Source organism: Miscanthus floridulus, chromosome 7 (assembly GCF_019320115.1).
Source record: "Miscanthus floridulus cultivar M001 chromosome 7, ASM1932011v1, whole genome shotgun sequence".
Taxonomy (NCBI): Eukaryota; Viridiplantae; Streptophyta; class Magnoliopsida; order Poales; family Poaceae; genus Miscanthus; species Miscanthus floridulus.
In genome coordinates this window covers 69,592,628-69,614,332 of record NC_089586.1, presented here as the reverse complement: position 1 = coordinate 69,614,332, position 21,705 = coordinate 69,592,628, and the positions used below count along the sequence as shown (strand labels likewise).

General features: G+C 44.8%; 1 protein-coding gene across 1 annotated transcript; it reads right to left on the bottom strand.

The window, feature by feature from the left end:
• Positions 1-2,889: 2,889 nt before the first annotated feature.
• Positions 2,890-21,628, bottom strand: LOC136465634 (DNA polymerase epsilon catalytic subunit A-like). Its single transcript, XM_066464289.1, has 32 exons — positions 21,600-21,628; positions 21,402-21,507; positions 21,228-21,307; positions 20,962-21,138; positions 14,694-14,778; positions 14,499-14,579; positions 14,221-14,364; positions 13,532-13,627; positions 13,225-13,425; positions 12,878-12,932; positions 12,650-12,792; positions 11,886-12,319; positions 11,015-11,153; positions 10,701-10,898; positions 10,537-10,611; positions 10,265-10,455; positions 9,576-9,747; positions 9,427-9,491; positions 8,570-8,702; positions 8,393-8,494; positions 8,228-8,311; positions 6,864-6,938; positions 6,720-6,779; positions 6,366-6,622; positions 6,231-6,279; positions 5,845-6,005; positions 5,697-5,763; positions 5,484-5,600; positions 5,197-5,367; positions 4,758-4,961; positions 4,102-4,208; positions 2,890-3,619 (listed from the first exon to the last, which is right to left on the bottom strand). The coding sequence occupies exons 1-32, from the start codon at positions 21,626-21,628 to the stop codon at positions 3,259-3,261; spliced, it is 4,419 nt and encodes a 1,472-aa protein (XP_066320386.1). The 3' UTR covers positions 2,890-3,258.
• Between the last annotated feature and the right edge of the window lie 77 nt (positions 21,629-21,705).

Below are 21,705 nucleotides of genomic sequence, written 5' to 3'. Positions count from 1 at the left end.
ATCGTGTTTACTGTAACGAGTGTAACAAGTTAAATATATATAATGGTGTATGTTCTGTATATAACTATATATCGTTCGATGCAAGTATGCTCTGATAAATTCACGTGCTCTCTTCACATTTCATTTCATCCATATGCTATCTAGGATGAACTGTTCATATAGATAGTTTGGTTTTCACCTATATACACGCTAGCTTCTCCTATCCCTAGAACTCTGCATGTTTGAAGGCAAATTCTCTTGGATTCTCTAAGATTAACTACATATAGGTGAAACGTGATATTGTACGAGAAGTGAATCGGAAGAAGCTACTTTTCTCAGATACCAGCTCCCTAGTTCATTTTAGATACTGTTTGGTGGATCTCCGTCTGGATTCAATCTGGAAACTGCTCTAGGAGCTTTGCCAAACAGTCCCATAGATTTGTCACATGAGTCTTTATACGAGAGTTAGTGTGGTTTCAACAAATAGGCTCTCTAATTTGCTTGGGAGCAAGTACAATATTACTAGAAATGATGCAACATTTGATACTTATTTGTAGGTTATTTTCAAGGCAACCTAATGGTAATGGGAGTCTTTAGGCTTGCCAGAAAACTGAGCTAGGTGATGATGCAATGCCTTTTAAACTCCTTATAAGATGCTACTCTCGAACCTCTGCTCATGATTTCCGTTCCTAATGCAAATGGGGGATATCCATGGTTGAATTTTTTTTCAAGGCAACATATCTTCTATATACAGTTATACACGTTGGAATATCCTATAGAAAGAGAGCAACATATCATTCGAACTGGACCTATCACATTGCTGGAGACTATGTCTACGAAGATCTTTGCCAAGCACAGGTGGTCATCCTTTAAGAAGATTAGTGTTTAAGCAATTGCTCGTTCGCTTGGTTTCTGTTATTGAGAGGTTTTCATTAAAATAGCTTGAGGCTGGAATCTTTATAAGGATCAGCTGTGTGTAAAACTATTTCCAAATACCAAAAAAACGGCCTGTTCGCTGGTTGGTTTGTGGGCTGGTTTGGGCTGGCTGGTGCTGGTTTGTTGTGAGAGGAAAATACTGTTGGCTGGCTGATTTGGGCTGGCTGAAACCAACAAGCGAACAGGATGAAAATCTCTAGAGAAACGATGCAACAAAGGGAGAGAGCATTTGTAACCAAATATGCTGCTTAGTGTGGATGCATGCATTGTGGATTTTCTGTGTTTTGATCACCTACTAGTACCCTCTCACGTTGACCGACTTATTTTCTCACTTGTATACGAAGACGGAAACCACTTTTAATACTACTCTGCAAACAAATAAAAGATGGAAAACCTTCCGCGCTCCGAAGGCAAACGCCGTCGTTGTTTGCCTCCACGAGCAAAAGTACGTATACAGCGCAAAGTAACCCATGAGCTAAGTCAAAGTCGCAGCTACAGCCTACAGCTAAGGAAGTCTAGTCTAAGAGCAACTTGATCCATATGCAAATGCAAGCGTACGTACCCCCCGAGCGGTTGAGGACACGGCAGGCACAGATTTTTCTGACTTACCGGGCCTGCAGTGCAGATGCTCTGAACCGGCAAAACTAACCATCATCACCTGCCGCGGAATCGTGCAGCAAATCATTGTCATGGCATTGGCGCTCTGTGCCGTCCCAAATCGTCAGCCAGAGATTAAAATATGATGAGGTCGCCGCTCGCGAACCAAACGACAAGTTTGACAACGTTTATAAAAGGGTAAAGTATACTTTCCAACCCTCGACTCGCGCCGAAGTTCGATTTTCAATATTTAACTATGAAACCGGTTAAAAAACATCCTCCAACTATCAAAACCGGACAAATTTGGTCCTCAGCTAGTTTCAAAAGCGGTTTTCTATTTTCAGGAGGCGCCGAAATTTTATATTATTTTTTTGAGCATCTTAACGTCCTCAAATGAAAAAACTCAAAACTATAAAGTTGTATATCTCATTGAGAGCTACAACTTTGGTATAAAAAGTATTTTTATTTAACTCCATATAAATAATATATTAGTACTCTAATACGGCAAGCGCTAGTAGGCGATTATTATGATGCTGAAATTTTATATTATTTTTTTGAGCATCTTATTGTCCTTAAATAAAAAAAATTAAAACTATAAAATCATAGATCTTATCGAGGTCTACAATTTACATATAAAAATTATCTTCATCTAAGAGTTATGACTTTTTAAAAGTTAAGTCTTGTCACGCTATAGTACTTTACCCTTTATAAAATCACAAATGGTACTCCTGTCCTACAATAATGCATCCCGGGGCCTACGAGAAGGCTGAGGTCACAAGGCACGCGGGCTTCATCCATCCATCCATCCAACGAATCCTGGCCCCTCACAAGTCACAAGTACATCCACTCAAAAAAAAAGTCACAAGTACAACGGACATCCACTCAAAAAAAAAAAAACAAGTCACAAGTACAACGACCTCCGTTTCCTTTTCCTTGTGTAAAATAATGCAGTATGATGATGGTGGCAACAAATACAGACAACTAGCATGACGTCCCAAGGTTAGCATAGTGGCAGGCTGGCAGCATTCGGTCCGACGCGTGTATTTCTTTTCACGTCATCCCTCCCGTTCATACAACCACATCATAACCTAGAATAATCTATGCGGCTAGATTTGAAAACGCAACTTAGGCCTCGTTCACTTTACAAAAAAGTGAACCCGATAAATAGTACCATTTTCGTCTTATTTGGCAAATATTATCCAATCGTGAACTAACTAGGCTCAAAAGATTCATCTCGTGATTTCCAACTAAACTATATAATTAGTTATTTTTTTACCTACATTTAATACTCCATGCAAGCGGCTAAAAATTAATGTAATGGAGAGAGAGTGAAAAAACTTAGAATTTGGATAGCATCTAAACAAGGCCTTACTCTCGAATACAAAGTTGATTTTTGCACTAGCAATGTCACATACTAGATTTTTTTCTATAATTCTCATTTTTTCCCGTAAGGCTAATTATCAAGATGTTTCGATACCAAGGTTACAATCGTTTCTTGTCAATTTGTCATCCACCTTTGAGTATCTACAATACAATAACAATCTTTTGCAAGCAGGGTAGAGGTACACTGCTACCACACATCGTTAGTCTTCCTCACTGATAAACTGGTATCTTCTGAAGTCCGAACAGTGGATACGTGGCACCGCTATACACCCGTTTATATACACTCTTCGGAGCTATAGCCTATGCAAGTTGTAAAACTTAGCGATCGCTAAACTATGTTGAAGTAGCAGCCTGCTGCCTGCATCATCTGACTTCAAGAATCCATTGCACGCAATCTTGCAGGAGCTGGAACTTTTGGCTGACCGCCACTTTCAGGAATACCCGCATTTTGCTGAGAAAATATGAAGACTCTTCCTTGCACCGGAAGGAGCCCCCACAGGAACACTGCTCCGACAAATGGGCGGCTTTCACTTGCCTGCAGCGCACGCACACCAGATCCTGCAGGTGGTACAGCCTCTCTCGCTGGCGGACCACCTGTAGAAGTGCGTTCTCCATCTGCTCACGGTGGTATGGCTGCCCACACTGCGGCACCGCGCATCTCCACTCCTGACCTTGGAGTGTTGAGTCACGGCAGAGATCCAGGTCCCGGCAATCATTGCAATAGCTGCCAATGTAATTGTTTCATAAGATTTGGTAACATCATGATTCAAGACAAGAAAATAGCTGCTGAATCTGTACATTATGATTCTATCACAAAAGATTGGAACAATTTCCAGCTAAGGCCTTGTTTGGATGTAGTCGGATTCCAATCAATCCACATGTGTCCACTCCAATCCATCCCCACACATGTGGATTGAGGTGAATTCGACAACATCCAAACAAGGCCTAAAGGTTACATTTTAATTCTGACCCATAGATCGTACCAATTTTACAAATTGAGCAGTTAAGATGAGAACTGGCAAGAGAGCAAGAAACACTATTTGGTTCCAATTCTCTGATTAACATTGTCCTGTTTCTTTTTTATGAAAATGTATTTCAACTCATTTTTTTCAATGCAAGCATAAAGATAAATAGCTAAAATACTATCACAAATGATCATGCAAGGATGCAACAAACTTTCCACAATTTGGTTTATGAATACAATACCTGCAGATCACATTTGGCAGAGTGAATGAGGCACATGGGTCTTGGAATTGTGCTTCTGGAGCAAACTCCTTTACGCGAACCAACTTTAACAGGTTCTTCCTCATTCTCTGCCAGAAATATTTGTATGGTGAGAGGAATTATAGTACAATTACAAGTGTAACAATCTAGCCCAATCAAAAAAGGAAAGGTTGGTTATTCTTCTGCAACATTTGAAAAAAGGATTTTATTTTCTTGCCAGAATGTGGCACAAGACCATTTGGTTAATTCGAAGACAGGCAAACATACTGATGACAGCGCGGCAGTAGGACTTCTAGTTGGGAGGCTGCAGGTCAGGGTCAAAGAATTTTCTACCTTAACTGTTATGCCTCAGGGGAGGGTTTTCCCCCAGGGCCAAGTCTTTTTTTTAATTATTTTAGTCAAAGACAGAAGGACATGACTCAAATGTTTTTTAGTTAAGTAGTCAACATGCATGTCAAGCCAAGAAGACAGACATGTTGGCCTATCTGCAAGTCATTGGTAGATATATAGCAACAGCACAGGGAGGACACCTAACTATTTGGTGAAGAAGAAATAACAATTAACAAATATTCTTCTGCTTTAAGTTCTTCCAGTGAAAACAGCAAGTATCAGTTGAGTCGTCCAAACAGAAGATTTACCAAAATATCATGCTGAACATTCTGATCAAGAGCAAGGACTGCACAGATATGCTTAATGAACTCCAATGCAGCATCGCCTTTATGCGTGTGAGGATCGGATTCTCTATTTGCAGGTTTATCTGACTCATGCTTGCTTTTCCCTTTGAAATGGTGAAGTATATCACTTACAGTTCTTAGAAGCTTGTCTGCAAAGTAATTGCTAATCTGCATAACCAAATATTGAAGTCAGATTATAAACAACAGTGTTTCCAGAGCATATGGTACTCCATTTATTATAAATATTGTGCTCAAGAAACTCCATAACTTTCTGGAACTCTGAATACCATCATTAGCTTTATGCACCACAATAGCAATATATTATTTGCGGTTAAAATGTCACTGGTAAATGTTTGGATGTCCACATTTCCATGTTATCTGGATGAAGAAGAAAATATATTACCTTGTCACGGAGGTGTTCTATCACCTGGCCCTCAAGATTCTCGGCAGCCATGACTGTTACAGATGGAGTGCATGAGGTATCATCCCTTATGGTAGCTTGAGTAGCTACTTGTTCCTTCATGAATTTCCATGGAATATATAGGAATTCGGATACAATTAAGACAAAGTGATCCTGTATTTTAACAAAAGAAAAAAAAATGAAATATAAGGTCAGAGCAATCATTTGAGTTTCATTTGCAGGAAAGTCGTTACTAATGTTAGGATGACTCTGAAATTATAACAATAGACCTGTGTATCTTTGGGCAAATCTTCTGCCATGTTCCAGCTTGAGACAATGTCAATATCATTATCACCATCTGAAGAGTCTGTGTTTTGTGTTTTAGCTTGAATTCCGCCATAGTTATACTAAACCATAAAACAACATAAGATAAAGAAACATCAGAGGCAAAAAAACAAAAGTCTAAATCAACATATTGTGGTAACACAACAAAAAGTACAAACCTGATCCATGAACAGTAAGGAATGCCAGAAGTGCAATGGTTCCAATTCTATCCACTCGAAAAGATCCCTAAAAAAAGTAGACTATTAGTCTCAGTTTAGAGAATAAGTGGATTACCCATTCTATTAGCAATAAGTGGTCACACGGTACCTTGTCTGCAAGGTCTTTAATAAGCTATCACAATATGCATGTGCAGATGACAAATCTACTTTTCCAGTATCTATGATTATCTTAGAAAAGTTTGCAAATATAACATTAGCTCCCAGCTTTCGGAACTCAGCCAACAATAGAGCAAAGACTTTCTTCATCGCCTGATAAAGTTCAATTATAAAGAAAAAGACAGGGTAAGATAAGTTGTAGCGTAGGTAATGTTGGACATTCGACAGCGTAAAAACTGACACTAGATTAGTAAAAAAAAAATGATTGTTTGCAAAATAAATTATTTTGCAAATCTAGTAAAAAATAAGCAGTAAATACTGGAAACGATATCTGTATTACAAAAAGGACTATTGACACAGTTAAGTAATTCAGCTTACATTATGAAGAAGACGATGGAGAGCTGGATCATGAAGTTTCGATCGTGGGCTGAAAAAGTATTCAAGAACATGCTAAGAGCACACGAAAATTGAAATGCAATTACTAACAGTTCAAGCACAAACATGAGATATTACCTGCAAAGCCAGCGGTAGAGATGTTGCAATATTGCATCAGCAAATACATTTCCAGACGACACTGCATCTGAAATGCATCTTTGAATAAGTTGCTTTAGCACCTGGAAAGCAGGTATACATAAGCTAGCATCGTCAAAGTCAGTTTCAGTGCCATGTGGACCAGGAGGCATGTCGTTTCCAAAGCTACCAATTGATCCTCCTTCCATTTCATCCACTTGACTACTCTTTAGGAGAGCATTAACCGCCAAATGGTGGATCTGCAGAAGAAATATATGTTACATATAAATTGATTATCAGCAGAGAAATGAGCTTGTAGTATTTTAATGTGTCCAAGCCAATAGGATCTGAGCCTACCTTAAGCTCAACAGAAACTCTTCTATATGCACCAGGATAAGTAAGTGCAGGCTGAATGACCTATAAAATGAGGTCATATTTAGCTAAACAGTGAAAAAAAGGTAAAACACAATGCATATTGGGAAATAAACCAATGCTTCTCACTTCATCAGCAAAACATGTCTCTCCTTCGTAAGTGCCTCCTAAATCAGGAATGCCATCATCAGATATCCATAGTACCTACATATATAGCAAGTCAGTAGGAAACATATGCACTACAAAAAAAACTCCATACTAAACCGTGATGGTTTTTTCTAAAGTACAGGGTTGAACCCTGCTTCAGGCTCATTAATTAAACCAGGATATGTGGCATCCAGGTCTAGAGGGATGCCTAGAGGTGGTGGTGGGGTGGCACAAGCACACCTGCCAGCGGTCGTTAGCGGTAGCTCCGGTGGCGGCGGTGGTGGCACCACTGGAGCCAGGCAGCAGGTGCGGGCAGCAAGGTCTCTGACCGGAGTCCAAAGAAGCGAGCAGGGCACGATGTGAGTGGGGGAGGAAGAAGATAAGATGGCTGTAGCCATGTTTTAAAGGCGGCTAGGCGTCCAGGCGAGTGCTTGGTACGCCTGGACGCCTAGGCGGCGCCTAGGCGACAAGGCGCCACTGTTTCCCAGGGCGAGCTGGGTACACCTGGACGCCTAGGCGACGCCTTTAAAACACTGGGCTGTAGGGCCCACACAGGCGTATCTGGACAGGTCTCCCATCAGCGCTATACAGAGACTGCTCTCTGTTTAGTCGCCTCCTTCAGGAGAGCATAGCTCAGTTACTCATACCCAGTTTTCCCTAAAGACATGTAGGGAAATATTTTTGCAGATAATTTCAAGCTTTTTTCTTCTCTATATGGGCACAATATATATAATTCACATAATATGTTTTTCTCGAATGAAGGGCGGGCCTGGTGCAAGCGGTAGAATCTTACCGCCTGTGACCGGAAGGTCCTGGGTTCGAGTCGTGGTCTCCTTGCATTGCACAGGCGAGGGTAAGGCTTGCCACTGACACCCTTCCCCAGACCCTGCACAGAGCGGGAGCTCTCTGCACTGGGTACGCCCTTTATGTTTTTCTCGAACACGGAGGAGAGTTGTGTATCATTATATTAAGAAGAAAGGAAAAAAGGGAAGAACCCTTACAAACAAAAACTCACCCACTCATTCCAGTGATTAACTAAATAAGCGCGCCTGTGCACAAGAACAGCACCGACCCTATCGGCATACCTCTCACCCCAGCCAATTTCCAAAAAAAAAGGAAATGTACTTGGCTTCTATATGGTCATTGGTGAAAAGCAAGGCATTGTTTTAAGATGACTGGTTTGCATGCATGTTCTCCTGGAAAGCTGCATATCATTTACAAAGCTGAAAAACTATTGGTGTGAAAAAAGAGAATCAATCAGAAGCTCGCCACAAGGAATATGACAGAAAAGCGCATGGAATTCAAACAAAATAAAGGCCAACTTCCATGATCAAGATAGAACGAACCTGCTGTTGATCACGCAATGCCCTTGAAAAAAATACATCAGCAGTAAAAAGAAGCCAGTCTAGCTCAAAATTACCCAGTGGCACCTGTTTAAAAGCATTGGTGTTCAGTTTATTTCAATACAAACTGAATGACTAACTGAAGTATTTGCTAGTAGAGAACCTTACATGTGCATATCTAGCTAGTGAAATCCGTTCATTGAACCATTGGGTTGATGCAGCACAACGCTGCATACTTGTTCGACCAGCTGTTGCTTGCCAACCGAGAGCCTGGACAAGCAAAGTAAGCAAAACAAGAGGAAGAACAAAAGGTATAAAATGCAATGGCCTTTGTCCATTTTATACCTGATAGTTGTTGTCCCGTGCATTGCTAGGAATGGTTACACATGGGAAATCATCAAGTGCTCGTACAGCTGCCTTTATAGCTTGGAGTTTAGGGCATTCTATGATGCCTATGACAGGTCCAGGATGTTGTTGTCTACAAAAGATTTCCTTAGATTTTATGATAAGCAAAATTACCAAATACTATAATAGGAAGACACTAGATACTATCTAGCATATACACAACTTAGGTGCCTCGGCCATTAGATCAAAACAGAAAGAAATTTGGCAATTCTGATGTCGAATCATACATTTATGTAACACGTTTGCACTTTATGTTTCAACCTACTAACTGTGTCTGTTTGTCAATCTTTAGGTAGTGCCCTTTCAGACAAAACTTAACCACAGACAACAAAGAATTATACTGATACTCTCTACTGAATTAGCTATAAACTTTCAACAGGAATTCTGATGTGACAGTTACCACATGGACAAATTTGAGTTAGAAGGAGAATCGAGCTATTGAACAATGTATGGAGAAGGGGTATCTGCCATTTTTATGCAAAAAAAAAAAAATCTAATGCTTAAAAGGCCACTTTGCTTGATATTAAATTAAAATAATATTTTTCTTTTTTTACCCTAATTTTCTAGAACAAACTGGCTGGTGTCAGCAACCAGTAAACAAAAAAAAGCAACCAGTAAACACAAAAAAGAGCCCAAATGCGATCACAGGATACAAATTTTGCATATATGCATGTCCAGTACATCAGCAACTTTTTATTCCCCAGATTACAAAACCTAGTCCAATAAAGTGTTCATGGCTCGCAGAAAAAGAAGCCGAAAAAACAAGACTGTTTTTAAATAATCAGAAAACAGCATACCTGTACTCAAGTAACATTCTTTGCACATATTTGCTGCCAGCATCAATTGATGTTTGGTAGTCCACCTAAAGATAGAATCAAAGAATCAGAATTAGGTATGCCAAACAGCATGAAAATTTATATATTGCATCTCATGATTTCACTCATACATGGAAAGAGAGATTCTCAGGGACAGAACCAAGGGCTTGGCAAGCATCTCGAAATTGCTTTTCAAGAAATGACGGAGATATTTCTTTGTTACGGAAAGGATTGACAACCACTGCATGTATTTGGAGAGAAGTAGGGAAGTAAAATACATATACAGCCCTTCCTTCATTCAAGCTGAAATTAAAGAATATGTACGTAAGTCCCAGATTAATAAATGTGTTACTGAAGAGTACAGATGGCTCCTTGTACATAATATTCTTTCGTCTTAATTAAGCGGCAGAGCTCCTGTTTTCGAGAAAAAGCGGCAGAGCTCCTGCCTTTGTTTCAACAAAAAAAAAAGTACACATGGCTTTCATATGATACATGAAAGGAAGAAGAGTACATTCATTGATGCCAATCCTACAATACATTAAAAAGTAAAAGATTGTAAACATGTGTTTTATGATGTTGAGAAAATGTCCTAGAAACAATCATTGAGTCCTCAAGAGATCATACATACACTAAAACTAGCAGTTTACTCCATAGTACAAGGGCTTGAATTAGGTAACTACAATTACTCTATACTTTTGGTAGAGATGGAAAATGGGCATAATAACCACTCTGTAGGCAAAATATAAAAGTGTCAAGTAGTGCTACATAGATTACCATTATAGGTCATATATGCTTATAATAACTATATTATTAGGGGTACCTGTGGTATAAATAGAAAAATGAAACTGTTTGTTCCAGATATGAGCACTCGGCGGTTGTTTTCATTTGCAACTCAGCGAGATCCCATCCATCTTGTAAACTTCGTTTTTTTGCGGACTTGTCCACTTTGCATACACAGCCAATTTGGAGAACAGCATTGAGATCTGGTGGAATTTTTGTCTCGTATATTCCCTGAACGTAACTCAAGGTTATAAAGGAAATGAAAAAAATAATGCAAAACCATCTCCCATAAACACATCAACAAATGCTCACCTCAACATCTGGCTCTGCTAGATGAGCTGCAAGTTTTTTGCCTTCAGCCCTGAACTGTTCTTCAGTTGTTACAACCTAAATGACATAGTCAAAGCATGTTCTCTTAGACAAAGAAATTGTATCCCTAGTTACTTTGCATTGCAGCTATTATTCACAACATTCACCTCAATGAGGTTGAAACAAGGTCTTCCATGTGGGAGAATCTTTTTGACACGCCTTCCTGGAAACTCTTCTGTGACAGGAGCCTTTGAGTTTAGGTAAAAAGTTCTAGGCACATTAATAGGAATCTTGAACATAATCCCTTCAGCAACAACCCACGCAAAAAAGTGACCAGGCACTGTACTTGAAGCAAGCTGGATTATCTGGTATGGACAATATATGGAATTAAAAGCATCACCATAAGCAAAGACATAATGTTTAAAACAAAAGATGGTAAAACAAATGCTACAGAGCATAATAGATAACAGAAGATACATACCTGCCAATGTGATCTAAAGAGAGCCAATTCTTGTTTCTGGAAAAATGTAGATCTATTCCGACTGTTGCCAGGTAACTGATTGGCATGTCTTGCCGAGAGCAAAGCATTAGGACTATCAAAAGTGGCAGTAGCACCCAACCTGGCAGAAGCAGAAGAGAGACATAAACTTTGGCTTCTACATAACTATTGCGGTTAATTTGTTTAGTCCCCCATCACTTTAATAAGTCCAGACTAAAAAGAACTTACAATACTAAAGTAGCTTAATGGACAAAGAACATAAGGTGTCCATCAAAACCCTCCAAACAGATAAGGTTCCACTGGGTTAAACCAATACAAGGCATTGGCTTCTATAACATCTGAAACCTGGTGTCCTTATCATAGAATCTATTAAGGGCAAACATGTAATACTCTATTCTGATCTCATATATAGAATTAGGATAAATATCTGTGTGGGACACCTGCAGCCTGCAAGCAGAATTTAGGCGCAAAATACACCTTATTGTTCAGCTTATTCAATACTATGAAGTGCACCTTCCAAAAAAAGCATGTTACTAACCTAGGGGAACAGCTTTGGGCCTCATGAAAAACAATTTATGGATGACCTAATTGGGTAAAAGCCAACAGAAATTTAACATATAAAGTAGTACACGCTGCAAAGCGAACAAATAGCAGAAAGATGACCTACTGAAAGTTCAGACTTGATTCCTTTTAAGTTATCTGACTTTACTTGAAAAACAATCTATTAGAGTCCCATAAAATGGCCAGCACCTAACATCAAACTAAAGTGCTTGGATCTAAAAGAGCACCAGTTATAGGAGTATATTAACTTCTAAAGGTGTTTAAAGAAGTGTGTATTTTAATAGTTGCGTACCTTCGACGTTTTTTTTGTTCACGGACATATTTCCATTTTCTTTTCTTAGCATCAAGCCATCCTTGATAGTCAGTACTCTTATCAACTGTTTCATCAGCAGCATCATTTTGGATTTGTGAAGCGCAGGGAACATTTAACCCAGTTATACAATTTTGTTGTTTTTTACTATTATTCGAACCAGTTCCCACTGATGCTCCATTTGGATTATTTTCTTTGTCAATGTCTAAACCATGAGAAGGATTTTTTCTCAAATCCTTCTTTGAAATTAATAAATCTTCCATATCTCCAGTCCTATTCAAGTTCTGCAGCCCCTCTTCTTTAGACAAGGGACTGAAGATATCACGCAATTTACGCTGCCGAAATCGATCATCTTTCTCCCTGACCTTTTTGTGTAACCAATCTGGATGAAGAACTCGAGGAACAGGATTTGAGATCTGTAAGAAATAAGGATTCATCAATAATATTAATCAAAGAGAACAAGAAATAATTACTACCTCCGATTCCAGATCTAGGTCATACTAGGATTGGATTTATCCAGTCAAACTTTATCAACTTGGACAATCAATATGTGAAAAGTTACATAGATTCACAACACATGTTGATGTTATCATATTCATCATGGAATGGAATATACTTTTGCAGTATATATTTTTTCACTATTTAAAATGGTATATTTTAATAAAAATTACAATTCAAAGTGTCACATTGGAGCCCATGTCCATTTCCTAAACAACCTACATTTGGAATCAGAGGGAGTATATTACCTTTTGCATTGCTGCAGGAATTGTTATGATTTTCTGAATAGCTGAACTTAGGCGTTGCTTGTAGTAAGACCAATCAACAATAGATCGAATGCTTGCGTCAGAGGAGATTCTACACCATTTCCTTAAATAATGCTTTGCAATCTCTGAAAGGTACATGGATAGCATGAGGGTAAGTAAATTGAACAGTTTGACTGATGCAGAAGGAGCAGTTTTCATGTAAAATGGTACCAGGATCTGTCTCGAATATAGCTACCGGAACAGCACGCTCGCTCACTGGAGTGCCCTAAATATTTTAAGAAAGTCAAGTTAACCATAGGAAAGATAAATACAAATAATTCAACTCGCCTAATATTACATGGGCAAACTAATGCCACGAAATCTTTGCCAACAACAAAAAAGAACTAATTCCACCAAAAAGAATCAAGGGATGTTCCTCTAGTTCCTTGATAGGATCACATGAAGGATACTAAAATAGAACATGGGAAAGGCCATGAAAACATAACATTGACAACTATCCTAATTTGAAGTTACGTATAGCTAAATGATTTTAATCACTGAAACACTTCAAAGCTTACTTGTGGCTCCCGAGCAACAATATATTGGCAATGTAGTCCTTTGTCTTTAACCATCGAATCTCCAAGGAATTCGGCGAGTCTTTTTGCTGTAGTTACAGCACATGACTTCTGCTCTCCGTAGTCAACTAAAGATTTACTCATTGTGCTTGACTCCGATATGAAATCAAGCAATTCACTGTCAGCAATATCAATTCCTTGATTCTGTAACAGAAAAAATAATTTTATATGTATTGACTCATAACATAAGCTGGTTGGCCTGTTGAGGCTTTAGAGAATAAGAATATAATTCATTATACAGATCGCTTACATCCAGTAGGTCCAACCACCGGTTAGCAACAGAGGCAACAGCAGAATAGCACTCCTCCAAAGTTGAACCATGAAGAAATTTGTCAAATACCTCCGCCTGCAAGCAAAATATTTATGTTAAATCTAAGAAATTAAACTGGCCAACTAACAGAGAACTTGTCCACAAAGACCTACAATGCAAAAGGAAATTTTTAGCAGCACTTCTTTATGGAGATTTTCAACATTGCTTCATGGGAGATTTGGAAAGTATGGAATGGAAAATATCTTTAACTTCTGTCCTTTTTCTTCTTTTTATCTGTTTGCACATAACTAAACCATTTCTATAACAAAAGGCACTGCGGCAAACTCCCCACAGTTTATTTGTCAAAAAATGGAGTTCTTATTCCCCTTTAGAGCACAAGCAGTACTCAGTTCTTTTTCTGATGTTTTTGGAGCGAAAAAGTGTTCCCTTGCATATGATATCTGAGGATTTCAAGAGGCATGGCTATATGTTTACCAAGTGTCCCTACCTCAATTAGTTCTGCCAAGGTTAACATAAACTAATTGAGGTAACTGGTGCATATGAAGATGGTAAGACACAATTTTCGCAGGAGCACGTAGTCTTGTGTTTCTATTTGTTAATAAGTGTGAACAAATTTAAAACGAATAAAGAGAATGTTGAAGTAACTGGTGCTGAAAGGACGCATATACCTGAAAAACTTTTATGAGCTTCAGCTCACCTCTACGCTTGATTTCAAAACCTTTAAGTTCTGCCAAGGTGCCATCTTCATTGAAGACAGCATACCTCTTCTTTATCAGAATCCCTTCCTCTTTAGAGGCAGGTAAGATCATGGCCTATTATGTTAAGATGTGTTTCAAGGTTAACAAAGTAAGTTTGATCAGTAGTTTATAACAAAAAATTAGACCAAGGAACAGAATTACTACAAAAAAGAGACTAAACTAAACAGTAATACCATTTAAGTACTCACCTTGTAAGGTCCATCAACCTCAAACTCAATGGAACACTCACTGTGTGTCGTATATGTCTTATTTACTGGGTCTTTCAATGTCTAGTAGAACAAAGAAACCAAGCGATTAATAACACTAGGATCAACCATGACAATATAGAACTTGAATAATGATTTGAAGTATAACTTTCAGAAGAACAAGACATGTACTCTTACTTGATATTGATCATTAGTGTTGTTCCTTGCAACGTCAACATTAAGCATGACACAGGGATAAGATATTGTTAGCTTCTTCCCAGCTCTGAAATATCAGCAGTAAGTGTCAGATTGAAATCGAGTATAAAGGCTTGTGTTGAGAATTTCCATCTTCAAAAAACTGCAAATGAATCACTTGAGAATAGATAGTTTCAGTAGTTATTTTGTGCTACGTCCAGTCCAAAACACAAGCACTATGATACGAATGTAGGCAACACTCGGCACTTTGGCCATTAATAAATACTTAGATTTACGACATAAAAGTAGCGGAAGTACAAAACAAATATTTCATGGCATCACTCTTCTGTCTTCTTGTCGATTTTTCTTAACTATTGTGATGAGAATTAGTAGTCAAAATTCTGCCTTCAGAATCTTCAATGTACAGTAAAAACATGGCAACTACTTCTGGAATTATGCTGATTTTATGTTTATTTAATTAGCTTCCCGGTAACTTCAATGCTCAAACTCCTTGATCAAATCACAAGTAGTAGCACATATTGAAAAGCTAGTGCTAGAATTGTGTAAGTCTTATTGAGCTAACCCTAGAAGGGTAGCAATGTATATTAGTCATACATGGGCCTCATGGGCCTAATACACTCATACTCTCATACTCCAACACCCCCCCGCAGTCTGAACTACCGTCGCAGCGGAGTTACAGACTGGACATGAAAAGAAGCACACACACGAGCCCCCCCACAGACGCAACTAGCCACCAATGATGTTGAGGCTGGAGCGAAACTCGGTGAAGGTCGATGACGGGAGGCCCTTGGTGAAGATGTCGGCAAACTGGGAGGTGGTCGGGACGTGTAGGACCCGAACATCGCCGATGGCAACCCGATCACGGACAAAGTGTAGGTCGATCTCCACATGCTTGGTCCGTTGGTGCTGCACGGGGTTGGTGGAGAGGTACACCGCACTGACGTTGTCGCAATAGACCAGCGTGCTCCGGGAGAGAGGGCTGTGGAGCTCGGCAAGGAGCTGTCGGAGCCAGGAGGCCTTAGCCACGCCGTTAGCGACAGCTCGGTACTCCGCCTCGGCACTGGATCGGGAGACCACCGGCTGGCGCTTGGACGACCAGGACACCAGGTTGCCGCCCAGAAAGACAGCGTAGCCGGAGGTAGAGCGCCGAGTGTCCGGACACCCGGCCCAGTCGGCGTCAGTGTAGACGACGAGCTCGGTGGAGGAAGACCGCTGAAGGAGTAAGCCGTAGTCGACAGTGCCGCGGAGGTAACGGAGGAGGCGCTTGAGCGCAGTGAGGTGAGGCTCTCGGGGATCATGCATGTGAAGGCATATCTGCTGTACTGCATAGGTGATGTCTGGCCTGGTGAAGGTGAGGTACTGAAGGGCACCTGCAAGACTCCGGTAAGCAATGGGGTCTGCCACGGTGGTGCCCACGGCCTCTGACAGCTTGCCCTGTGTGTCAACTGGAGTAGAGCAGGGCTTGCAGTTAGTCATCCCAGCACGCTCCAGGATATCAAGAGTGTACTGCCGCTGGTGAAGGAGAAGACCGGTGGGGCGAGGCTCAACAGTGACCCCGAGGAAGTGGTGGAGCACACCAAGATCCTTCATAGCAAACTCCTGCTGAAGAGAGGCGATGACACGGCTGAGTAAGGACGGGCTGGAGGCTGTGAGGACAATATCGTCAACGTAGAGCAGCAGATAGGCAGTCTCAGCTCCATGGTGATAGATAAACAGGGACGTATCCGACTTGGCCTCCACAAACCCCAGTGTCAGCAGGAAAGCAGCAAACCGAGAGTACCACGCCCGGGGGGCCTGCTTGAGGCCGTAGAGAGACTTGTTGAGCCGGCAGACCATGTCCGGACGAGAAGAGTCAACAAACCCCGCTGGCTGGCTGCAGTAGACTGTCTCGGTGAGAGTCCCGTGGAGAAAAGCATTCTTGACGTCCAGCTGATGCACAGGCCAAGAGCGACTGAGAGCCAGGGAGAGCACTGTGCGTACGGTGGCCGGCTTCACCACGGGGCTGAAAGTCTCATCATAATCAACTCCAGGGCGCTGAGTGAAACCCCGAAGAACCCAGCGAGCCTTGTACCTCTCAAGGGTACCATCAGCCCGCCGCTTGTGTGTCCAGATCCACTTGCCGGTGACGACGTTGGATCCGGGTGGACGGGGCACCAGATCCCATGTCTGGTTGACGAGGAGAGCCGCGTACTCCTCTTCCATCGCGCGGCGCCAATGAGGGTCCGACAAGGCGTCGCGAACGGAAGAGGGTACAGAAGAGATCTGCGGGTCGTCGGGCATCGTCGCAAGAGCCCGGGGCCGCAGGGTACCAGCCGCGTGACGCGTCACCATAGGGTGAACATGCCGCGGGTGTCGGTGAAGGAGTTGCGGGTGGTACACCGGCGACGCGACACGGGCAGCCTGAGGCGGCGGCGGCGGTGTAGGGGTCGCCGGCGAAGAAGGAGCCACCGGTGGTGTAGGCGTCACCAGTGGAGAGGTGGACCCCGGTGGTGCCGGAGGCAGCGTTGCCGCCGGCACACGGCGCTGGTAGACGTGCACCGGCTGGGCGAAACGCGCAGGAGGTGCGACAGGCGGTGTCCCCGGACCCGCTGCGGACGGAGGGGCAGGGGCAGCTCCGGTGGGCGATGCCTCCGGACCCGGGCAGGGCGCAGGGCCAGGGGCGTCACTGGTGGGCGGCGAGCGGGGGCACGGGGAAGCAGTACCTGCAGGAGACAGCGGTGAAAGCGGCTGGACCACCGTGTCAGTGGGAAACAGAGAGAAGGGGTCAGGATCGGGGGTGGGAGATGGTGTGGTGGTGGTGGAGAAGGGGAAGACAGACTCATCAAACACCACGTGGCGAGAGATGAGGACCCGACGGGAGGTGAGGTCAAAGCACCGGTACCCCTTGTGATCCGGGGAGTACCCAAGGAAGACACACAGAGCGGAACGGGGAGCCAGCTTGTGGGGAGCGGTGGCAGTGGTGTTAGGGTAGCACGCACACCCGAAGACACGAAGGTGGTCATACCGAGGAGGGGTACCGAAGAGAGCGTGGTGTGGTGTGGGAGCCGGGCAGGCAGCGGAAGGAAGGCGGTTAAGGAGATAGGTGGAGGTGTGCAGACTCTCGGCCTAGAAGCGAGCAGGAAGCGACGCCTGGAGCAGAAGGATGCGCATGGTGTCGTTCGTGGTGCGAATCATGCGCTCGGCCTTGCCGTTCTGGGAGGAGGTATACGGGCAAGACATGCGCAACTGGACACCGTGAGAGAGGAAGAAGGCACGGGAGGTGCCGTTATCGAACTCACGGCCATTGTCACACTGGACGGCCTTGATGGTAAGGCCGAACTGAGTAGACACCCAGGCGAAAAAGTGGAGAAGAGTGGTGAAGGTATCCGACTTTGCACGCAAGGGGAAAGTCCACGAATAATGCGAGAAATCATCAACCACCACAAGATAGTATTTATACCCAGAAATGCTGATGACAGGAGATGTCCATAGGTCGCAGTGTACAAGATCAAACACATGCGTAGCATGTGAAGAAGAACAAAAAGGGAGACGAACATGACGGCCCAGCTGGCACGCATGACACAAGTGCTCATCGTGAGCCCGAGTACAACCAATGTCGGAACTGCGACTAAGCTGCGTCAGAGCATCACGTCCAGGATGGCCGAGGCGACGGTGCCAAGTGGTGGAAGGAGTGGCGGCGAAGGCAGCTGACAAAGTAGACGGTGACGAAGAGGAAGCAGACGTCGGAAGCCGAAGGGTGTAAAGGGGTCCCGTGCTGTCACATCGGAGAAGAGGACGCCGGGAAGCCAAATCCTTTACAGTAAGACCAGTAGAGTCAAATTCAACAGAACAGGAATTGTCAGCTGTAAAACGACGAATAGAAAGAAGGTTGTGAACCATAGAGGGTGCAACAAGAATGTCAGGAAGAAGAAAGGAACCATGAGTGCCGGCGGCACCCACGGACGTGACTGGAATACACGAACCATTCGCGACCATGATGGACGAAGGATGAGAGGGAGAAGGAGGGTGAATAGAGGAGAGTATACCAGGGTCTGGAGTAGTGTGGTAAGTGGCACCCGAGTCGGCAATCCAGTCGGTACCGGCAGGCGGTGTCAGGGCCATGGTGCTGAAGGATCTGGCCAAGGCCGCCGGGTTCCAACCGACAGGCCCGGGCAAGGTGTCGGGAGGTGGCACCCACGAAGATGCGCCGGGAGGTGTAGCCCACGCAGACGGGGAGTAAATCCCCAGAGGAGCTCCAGTGAGCAAGGCCACTGGTGGGCGAGGCTCGCCACCTGGAGCCGGGAAGGGCCACATGGAGATGCGCCCCAACCACGGGTTGTGGAAAGAGGGCCAGGCTGCACCCCGTGGAGTTGCGGGCGACTGGTGGCTCCCTGGAGGAGCCGGTGTGTGGTGGCCCCCGCGGCCCCCACGCCCCCCTCCGCGGCGACGGCGGCCGCCACGGCCCCCCCCACCCCCGCCCGGCCCGGGGGGAGGAGAACCAAGAAGCGACGACGGCGGTGGAGCGAACGAACGCGCCGGAGGAGTAGCGGCCAGGGCAGTCGAGGAAGACGAGGACCCTGGCGCGGAGGTGGACCCTGGCTGGACGCCCTGAGTGAGCTCCTCCATGACAAGGTCGTCACGGACCTGCAGGAAGGAGGGAAAGGGCCTCTGCCGGGTGATCCACGTCCGGAGGTGGGCGTAGCGGTCACTGAGCCCGCGGAGGACATTGAGGACCAGAATACGGTCCTCCACGGGCCAGCCAAGGTCGCCGAGGGAGTCCGCCATGCTCTTCATGCGCCGGCAGAAATCGCCAACGGAGAGGTCACCCTGAACAAAGGTGCGGAAGCTCGCATCGAGACGCAGGGCCCGGGCTTCGGCATTGCCCAGAAACTGGCCCTCGAGCGCAAGCCAAGCCCGGCGAGCGTCAGCAGAGTTGCGGACGAGGTCGTGGAGGTCCAGGGAGATCGTCCCGATGATCCAGGAGAGGACGACGCTGTCAAGGCGCAGCCACGATGGGGTCTGGACCGCGACCGAGGCGTCGACTAGGACGTGGTCGTCAAGGGCGTAGCGGCGGAGGGTGAGGAGAACCAGGTCCCTCCAGCGGGCGTAAGAGGGCGACTCAAGCTCGAGGACGACCGGGACGAGTCGAATGTTCTGGACACCCCCGGCCTGGTAGTGGAGCTGAGCCACGTGCGGGTCGGCCGGGTCGTGCCAGATGACCGTGGTGCGAGACGCGCGGTGACCCGTCGAGCCTGAAGAGGTGGCCGCGGTGTCGCAGGATGTAGGGAGGACGAGGAGCTGCTCCGCCTCAGCGATCTGGCGGGCCAGGGCATCAGCCGCGTCGCGCTCGCGCTCCAAAGCGAGGGCGGCCGCCCGCACCCGGGCCTGGCTGTCCGCAGCAGCAGCCCGTGCAGCCACGAGAGCGGCGGCGAGAGCAGAGTTGGCCCCTGCCGTCTGGAGAGGGGCAGGGGGCGGCAGAGGAGGGGGAGCGGGGAAGAAGAAAGGCTCCAGGGTCTCCCCCGCGCCCCCAGCGGCAGCGGCGTGGCTGCCTGCGCCCGCGCCCGCCCCAGAGCAGCGGCGGCGGCGGCGGCAGGGCAGGCTGGCCGTGTCCGGCGCGGGGCGGGGCCGCCTGCGCCCGCGCCGTAGCGGCGGGGCCGCCTGCGCCGCGCCCCAGCGGCGGGGGCCCTGCGCCCGCGCCGCGCCGCGCCGGCACCCGCGCCCGCGCCCGCGCCGCGCACCCGCGCCCACGCCCGCAGCGACAGCGGCGGCGGCCCGGCCATCCGCGTCGCGGCAAGGGGGCCGGCGCCCGCGCGCTGGGCCCACGACGGGTAGGGAAGGGAGGGGAAAACGTGGAAGTAGGTTGGGGAGGGAGGGGGAGGGGGAGGGCGGCCAGCCATGGCGGCGGCAAGCCGGCCGGCGGCGCCTGGTCGGGGAAGGGGAGGGAGGAAGGCCTAGCTGGATACCATGCTAGAATTGTGTAAGTCTTATTGGGCTAACCCTAGAAGGGTAGCAATGTATATTAGTCATACATGGGCCTCATGGGCCTAATACACTCATACTCTCATACTCCAACAGCTAGAAACCACAAGGATTAAAAGCAATCCAGCAAATACTACACTCAAGACCCAACTCAGGCAATCATTTCGACAGCAATGTCTAGGATAGATGATCCAGCCTTGAATTAGTGAGAGCAGCTATAGGAGAGTTTCATAATAATAATAAAAAAAACAGCTTGTTTGAAAATTACTTTTAATTGCTGTAGTTTACTCACTTTGTCTTGAAAGTAAAGTTTTCTGGAAATGAGCCAGGCAAAACACACCAAATGCCGTCTGTATCCAGTTCCAGTGGCCTTCCAATTTTTTCCACAAGTAATCGAGCATTTTGGATAATCTTTGCACCAGTATATGTTACGACACCAGCCATTTCCATAGAGTACCATCTTGCTCCCCTAAATCAAAAAAGGTATGACACTATTACATTGCGAATCGTACTGGATGAATACAAATGAAAACCATGTTGTCTTTAAATTTCACATACTTTCGCATAACATATCCATAAAAAGAATTCAATATGCACTTGTGAGCAAGTTGCAAAGAATCATATAGGACAACCATGTCCTGCAAAAGACAAGTTAGAGAAGGAAAATAATTCAGATGCCTGAAACATGAAACAAGGCCGTATGATACTCTGATGTATAGCGCACAATCGAACCTGTGCTTCCTGAATTTTCATAGAATTTTCACTGGCTTTCGCTTCTGCCAATTTTCCTTTCCATGTTTTGTTAAGACCTTTGTATTCATATCTTCTATCACGAAAACTGGAATTATCAAATGAAGGTAATAATTTAGAGCATGTCCATCTACATCATTAGTATAAAACGGAGCTGCAGTTTGCTCCATGAAAAATTACCATGTAGACAGATTGACAACCAATGCCATATGTCCATGCTATCAAAAAATAAAGAGGAATATCCCTCAAAAATAAAGAGGAATATGAATATAGTAAGCATTGGACT